Source organism: Panicum virgatum, chromosome 4K, assembly GCF_016808335.1.
Source record: "Panicum virgatum strain AP13 chromosome 4K, P.virgatum_v5, whole genome shotgun sequence".
Lineage (NCBI taxonomy): Eukaryota > Viridiplantae > Streptophyta > Magnoliopsida > Poales > Poaceae > Panicum > Panicum virgatum.
The window spans coordinates 34,071,382-34,079,198 of NC_053139.1; the positions used below are offsets into that span (position 1 = coordinate 34,071,382).

The 7,817-nt window shown below is 48.6% G+C and overlaps 1 protein-coding gene across 1 annotated transcript; it reads left to right on the forward strand.

Annotated features, from left to right (window-relative positions):
• Nucleotides 1-6,062: 6,062 nt before the first annotated feature.
• Nucleotides 6,063-7,193, forward strand: LOC120704833 (agmatine coumaroyltransferase-2-like). The gene has a single exon (XM_039989365.1). The coding sequence runs from the start codon at nucleotides 6,141-6,143 to the stop codon at nucleotides 7,149-7,151; it is 1,011 nt and encodes a 336-aa protein (XP_039845299.1). The 5' UTR covers nucleotides 6,063-6,140; the 3' UTR covers nucleotides 7,152-7,193.
• Nucleotides 7,194-7,817: the final 624 nt, after the last annotated feature.

Genomic DNA, 7,817 nt, shown 5'->3' on the forward strand with positions numbered 1-7,817 from the left:
CCTTTCAAGGGAAACCTAAACACACGGAAGAATGCACACCCCAAAAATGTCAAATGAAACCAAAGGGGTGGGGTATGCACCGACCAGGCGGTTCCCGTCAATCCTCGATTCAGGTCAGGACCACAGTCTTTGGTACAAGGTTTACTGGTCTACGCCACACAGTTCGACCAGACTCACACATGCACCACATTGTTGCAAGCAAGGGGACGCATCCCAAGATTAGTGGCATGCTAACCCTTACCGTGCCAATCGGGTACTAGGCTTACCGGTCCCATTCCCGATAAGTGCTTAGTACGTTCAAACGCTTACCCAGTGACAACTATTGGCCGGAGCCGATCCCATGCTCTTACCACATGAGCATATCAGTTTATCAAGTCTCATGATTCCAACATAAGAAACCTATAGCTCGCGAGTGATGAACATCACTCGACTTTTACCGTGTCCTTAAAGCATGGCAGCTATCGACCTAGCATACTAGTATTGAAGCATAGGAACCTAGGATCATGCGTCTATGGTTTCAATTCAACTCCTGAAACTTAAATGCACAACATAAACATAGATAGTTGCATAATTTAGAAAATGTGGGTTATGTTCCGGTGCTTGCCTTCACTAGCACAGTTAGTCTGGAGATCTTCCGAACTTTGGTTCGGGTCTTGCTGTACTTCAGCGAAGTTCACTCCTCCCTCGTAGTTACCTTCAGGAAGTTCTACACGAGACGCACATGCATAAATTTGGATTAACTAAAAAGAGTAAGGTTGCAATTCTGACAATTAAAGTTAAACGGGTGGTGAATGAGTGGCCACATTCACCTTTACAAAAATATATTCAGCATACTCTTCCTATTAAGCAAGAGTGGGTGTGCGATAAATTTTATTTGCATTTGATGGTGACTGTGTACACATGTATACAAACTTAACATAATTGACTTCACAAAAGTAAGGGTGTTGTTCAGGGATGATCTAAAATGAAATTCAACTTAAAGATTAAGTTACAACTAAGGATGATCTTATTTGGTCTTTTATTCCTTTTTAATTGAACTTGATTTACTTCAAAAATTTATTCTGACAATTCTATACACAAACTGACAGAAAGAAAAATCACACAAGCACGTGATGTCATTTCAAAGCTACTGGCCAAAATTGGAATCAAACAAAGATATATACTGAACATGAATAATCTAACAAGTTTCAGCTGCCATAAATATAAATAATTTATACAGGTAGATCTACACATGTTCTGGCTGTGAAAATTTATACACAGCACCTTTGTAACAAAACTGAGCTACAAACAAAATTTTAGATCCAGGAGCTCAATATAACATGCAGTACGAAACTAACAAGTTTCAGCGCATGACATCACAATTAATTTATACAGAGAGATCTAGCAAGAATCTAGAGCTATAAATTCTACCATAACACAAACATATCAAAGGTGAACCATTACAAAATTTTCAGGCTCACTGGAGTTATATAAATGGATCTAAGAGTTAACCTTCTACACAAAACTAAAATCATTAAGGTCTAGATAAAAAAATCTAAAAACATCACAAAAATTTTTAGAGCTAAATCTAGTCATTATGGAGCTACTGTAAAAATATGGAATACTATTTCTGAACAGATAAGACATAAAAATTATAAAACCATTCAGGAGCATAAATCTAAAATAAATCATATCTAGCGTTTCACATGATAACTTTGTGCAATTTCTTGACACAGGTCTACTCATGAACATATATACAACATATTCAAATCTCAGCCTCAGATCAGATCTAGAATTTAAACTACAACAAACTCACTTCAAACGGAAATTTAAATCTAGTTTAAAAACTAAGCATCAAAATCATATACATGTTTTCTAGAAAAGATAGTATTCGTCACCAGGAATCCAAAACATTTGGATTTTCATTTTTCTGATTTTTCTACGATTTTCTACAGATTTTACAAGTTTTAGCAGTTTGACTCAAAACTAGATGAATCTAATATCACGGAGGTCCCTGGAAAGATTCTCGGCTTCACAGATATACCCTCGAGTTTTACACTTAGGACCCTACCAAGATTTCAATCTTCACACGTATGCCCCCGGCGGCGCAGGGGAGGTCGCCGCCGGCGAGGGGACGGCCGGACTTGGTCGGGCTACTCCCTAAGGTGCAGTGCATGCTCACCTTGGGGTGATTGCCGGCGAAGACGGGCTCGGAGAAGCCTCCGGCGATGGCCGATGGCGAGGCAGAGGCGGCACACCCGCCTCGGCTCGGATTCCGGCGAGGAGGAGGACAATGTGTGGCAGTGCGGGGTCGAGGAGGTGGCTAGGAGGTGCAGAGGTGATTCGGGGCTGCTCGGTTGGTGGCGAGGTCGAGCGGAGAGGCGAGCTCGGCGGTGGCGGCGGCAATGGCGGCCGGCAAAGGGGAAATCTCCATGCACGCGCTGAGGAGCTTCTAAATAGCCGAGTAAGAGAGAGAGGGGAGGCGAGGCTTCCGCGTGAAGGCAGTGTCGGATGGCTGGCGCGTTGGCCTTAACTTCCCGGCCTGCATCCCGGTTGGTGCCGCCGCCGGCTTGCGGCGCGTGGCGGCTGCACAGGGGCGGTCGGTGGCCTTCTCAGCACGAGGTGGGGAAGCAGTGGCGCGGTCGGCGGCTCAACAACGAGTCAAAGAAACACGGCATTGATGACGCGGGGCTTGAAGGCGGGCTGCCGGCGGACGGGGAACGGCCGGTGCGGCGGGGCACTGCAGCTACCGCACGAGCGCGTGACACGCGGCGAAGCGGAGATCCCCCTGGGATTCCGGTCGGCTGATAGGGCGGCGGAGTGAGTGCACGCGGGCCCATGAGGATCTCGTGGTCGGGGACCCCGGACACGGCGGTAGCTCCGGCGGCCACGTGGCGAGGGTGTCTAGGCGGCGCGGCGCGCGAGAGCGCGCTCTGAACGCCGGGAGGCCGAAACGTTTGTCGTCAACGCCTGTTTGACCGCTCAAAACTCCAAAAATTTGAACTAGACTTCAAAATATCTAAAAAGCAAAGTTGTAGAGGAATGTTCAAGCTACAACTTTTACAAAGGCCGGCATATGTTTTGAGTGACGGTTGGTCCAGGAATGCAAGCCAAAGATGGGGATTTTCTCGGCCCCTGAACACTGTTGTTTCTGCATTTGACCAAGAGTTTGAGGCTCTTACACTCAAATTTTGGAATGCCGCCAATTGGAAGAAATGTGTTCCCGAAGAAACTTGACAACTTTTGTATTGGCCGATTTTGAAGTGCTAATATGAAATCTAAAGATCTAGCAAGAACACTACAGAGTGTTTTGAGAGCTCTAAGGGTTTGACCACCTTAATAGTGTTTGACCAAGTCAATGTACTTTAACTCCTTTAAACACGAGATTACTATTCACAAACATCAGGGATGTTACAGCCAGCGGCGGCCGGATCTGGAGGCCAGCGCGGGCGCGCGGCTCTGGAGGGCACCGGCGGCTGGACCTGGAGGCCTTGGGGCGCGGCGGCTGGAGGCCGGCGGCGCGGCCTCCTGGCCCGGGGCGGGCGCACGACTCTGGATCTGTGGTTGCTGGTGAGATGCATTTATGTGTTAGTGAGATTGCGAGATGCATTTTCCCTCTCCTCTTGTGATTGAGATGTATTCATCCTCGTGTGATTGAGATGCATTCATGTGATTTTTTTGTGATTGTGGAATATATTCATGTGAGATATGATCTTGTGAGATGCATGTTCAAGTGTTCCTGAGATTGTGTTCGTGAGATGTATGTGTGATTGTAAGATGTATAATGTGATAGTATGATTGTATATATGATTCTGAGATCTATATGTGATTGTGTATGTGATATATATTTGATGGAGAAAATGGGAAAAGAAAAAAGGGGAGAGGAAAGAGAAGACGGGGGAGGAGGCTAGAGACAGGTGACGGGGTCAAATATTAGTACCGGTTGGTAACCCAACCCAGTAAAAAAGACTCATTTGTACCGGTTGGATCACCTGGTACTAATGTACCCCCATCAGTACTGGATGGATAATAATACCGGATCAATAATAACCAGTACTAACGGGGGTTCTCACCCGGTACATATGTGTGTTTCTCTGGTAGTGTATGTCTGCACTCTATCTATGTTTTGTTTACTTCGAGTTGTTGATTGTTAATGTGAATTAAATAGCACATATACGACCGTGAGTTGTTACAGGAGATAAGGATGCATGAGACTTCTCTAATAATTAATCTACTTAAACTTGTCACTTCGCGTTAATGTCGGTCAATCATCCTTGTTCAATGTTCAAAATCAGCAGCTGATGAGCATAATTCTGCACTAACCAGTATCCACAGTTTGAACACCATCTATCAAGGGCGCGCACACACGGTCTCCTCATGAAGATCACGGTGCAGACGTCGAAGGTGTAACGAACATGGCACCTTTTATGCCATTTCGAGTGATTTTGGTGATCGAATGACAACGCAATCAATGAGACTAATGGTTTTGTTAGGTGGACATTTTTAGATCCCAGGGATGAAGTAAAAAGGCCATGCAAAGCGAAACACAAACAAAGAACTCAAAGAAACGCTGAATTGGACGAGTTCTACTGAAACCAGTAGCACCGGAAGAACCGATGCCTATATCATCGGTGCATCCGATGGTTGTTGGAAGATCCGACGGCCTGGCTTTGGCACAAGTCTGTGCGCCTCTGGAGATCAAGAGAAGAAAGAAGTGAAGCACCGGATGAACCAACGGTCTCAAGAGAGGCATCGGTGCAATCAATGTACTATGTTCCAGAGACGATGTCAAGGGCAGAAGAGCCAAGCCTTCAGCACCGGTTGAACCGGTGATGCATCGGAGCATACCATCGGAGCAATGACGTCAGCAGAAGAGGAAGGCCCAACGGCTAGTCCAGTTGCTGTGTGTGACCGATTTAACCAACGCCCTATGCATCGGTTTAACCGATGGTCCCTGGAGACGCTGCAACTGTGTCAGAGAAGCCAACGGCTACTTCAGTTGCTGTGAGTGACCGGAAGATCCGATGGCCTGCACCAGAAGTTCCGATGCCTACGCAGAAATATGCCCAACGGCTCCAAACGGCTAGTTTGTGTTGGAGGCCTATATATATGAGCTCCCCCGGCCATTTGAAGTTTGCTGGAGCCCCAAGATATCTCATACACATTCAAGAACACCTCCAAGCCATACAAGTGCTCATTGATTATATCTTTAGGTTTTAGCACTAGCTTTGTAAAGTATGAGTGCTAGATTAGCTCTTAGTGAGTGAGATTGCAAGGCCTTGAGCCTTTGTGCTGTGGTTCTCTAGTGAACCAAAAAGAAGAGCTTGGTGCGCCGGCCCTTGGAGCTGTGAATCTCACCGGCAACGTCATCGACCCTCCGACTTGATGTGGAGCGACGACGACAACTTTGTGCGGGGGACGTGGAGACCCCCATCCTTTGTGGTGAAGCTCCTTAGTGGAACCCGGGGCCAAGGCGATCGTGATTGTGTTCACGGAAGAGACTTGGTGGCCGAGTAGCAATACTCTTAGTGAGTGCTACAACAACGTGGATGTAGTTGTGCCTTTGTGGCTAACCGAACCACGGGATAAGCATCCGCGTCGAGAGTTTGTTTTCTCCTATCCCGCTCTTTAAGTTTCCGCATTTCATAATAGCAATTTGTGTGCCTTTACTTTCATAGAATAGTTTCTTAATAAAAAAAGCTATAGGTTGCTAAACTTTTTTGGGATAGGAGTTTCACACTAGAACAACCATAGTTGCACATCTAGATAGCATGTTTTAGTTTAATATTGTGTAATTAGTTGGAGCTATAGGTCTAAATTTTAGTTTGCTTAATTTACCCCTCCCCCTAAGTTAGAGCGCGCTACCGGTCCTTTCAGAAGGCCGTCAAGCCGGCTTATGGCGGTGGCGGGGTCGACGGCGCTCCATCCGCCACCGCCGTCCCGCTCACCGTGCTCGACAAGGCGAACTTCGACCAGTACATCTCAGGCATAAACTTCTTCCGCCTGCCGGCGCCGCCCAACGCCGTTCTCACGGCAGGGTTCGCCAGGGCGCTCGGCGAGTACCGCGAGTGGGCCGGGCGGCTCGGCGTCCACGCCGCCGGCAGCCGCGCGATCCTGCTCAACGACGCCGGCGCGCGGTTCGTCGAGGCGACGACGACGTCATGCCGCTGGAGCCGACGCCCGAGGTGCTGAGCCTGCTCCCGGACGGCGACGGCGCCGAGGAGCTGATGCTCGTCCAGGTCACGCGGTTCAAGTGCGGCTCCATCGCCGTCGACCACACCATGCACCACGCCGTCGCCGATGGGCGCGCCGCCTGCAACTTCCTGTTGGCGTGGGGCCAGGCCACCCGCGGCGCGGCGTTCGACCCCGTCCCGGCGCACGACAGGGCGTCCCTCTTCTTGCCCCGGCAGCCGCTGCGGGTCGCGTTCGAGCACCGCGGCGTCGAGTTCATGCCCCGTGAAGAGAAGAAGCCCAGAAGAGACGGCGGCGACGACGACGACGAGGTGGTGGTCCAGAGGGTGCGCTTCAACCGGGAGTTCGTCGCGGAGCTGAGGTCGCAGGCGTCGGCGGGGGCGCCGCGGCCGTACAGCACCTTGCACTGCGTGGCGGCGCACCTGTGGCGGTGCATCACCAAAGCGCGCGGGCTGGACGGCGGCGAGGTCACCAGGTTATGCGTCGCCGTGGACGGGCGCATGCACATGCGCGACCCGCCGGTGCCGGAGGGATACACCGGCAACGTGGTGCTCTGGGCGCGGCCAAGCACCACCGCCGGGGAACTGGTGTCCATGCCGCTCCGGCGCGCTGTCGAGCTCATATCCCGGGAGGTGGCGCGCGTCGACGACGGCTACTTCAGGTCGTTCATCGACTTCGCCAACTCCGATGCTGTCGAGGAGGAGCGGCTGGTGCCGACGGCGGACTTGTCGGAGACGGTGCTGAGCCCGGACGTCGAGGTGGACAGCCTGCTCCACGCCCCGTTCTACGACCTGGACTTCGGCGGCGGCCCGCCGTTCTTCTTCATGCCCAGCTACCTGCCGGTTGAGGGTTCAGTGTTCATCTTCCTGTCTTTCTCGGGCGACCGCAGCGTCGACGCCTACGCGCCTCTCTTCAGACGCGCCATGGAGACCTTCAACAAGTGCTGCTACTCGCTGGCAATGGCGGACGCACGTCTTTAGGGGAATGAAATGGAACCCATCTGATCTGGTGCTTGGTTTGCTCTTGCATTGCATCCATGGCCGATCGATCGAATTGTTGTAAGAAACATATATGCTGTGTGCTGATCTTAAAATTGTCGAATTTGCTATAATTAGCCGAGGTAAGATTATTCAGGTCGAATTCTCGTTTATACATTTGTTTCACGACTACTGGGCTGCGGTCATCAACTGCAGTAATATCAATTTCTAAAAAACTGCAGTAATATTAATTTCTCAAAAACTGCAGTATTATTTGTTGGGGCTTTCTATTTGTTGGTGTAGCTACTACTCTAAAAGTGTATATTTTTTACCTTTTCAATTACAAAATATCAATTCGTTAAAAATGCTGGCTCAATAAATCTACTCTTTTGTTCCAAAATATAGCTAAGTTTAGACTTTTTCAACTTTGATCGTGAATAGCGAAATAATTATAAAGATTAATAACATAAAAATGATATTGGTACATTTATCATGAAACCAACTATCAAAATATGTAATATTTTCTATTTAAAATAAATTATTTTAAGAGTTATTGTTGATCAAAGCTAAAAAAAATTGACTTTGAAAAAGTATAAACGCAGCTATATTCTGGGGTGGAGGGAGTATAAAATATTGAATCGGCATTTCTTGTAAAAGATTTTGAATAAA

Excerpts from the sequence above, each read along its gene's own strand:
- LOC120704833 (XM_039989365.1), top strand. The coding sequence starts at position 6,141 with ATGCCGCTGGAGCCGACGCCCGAGGTGCTGAGCCTGCTCCCGGACGGC.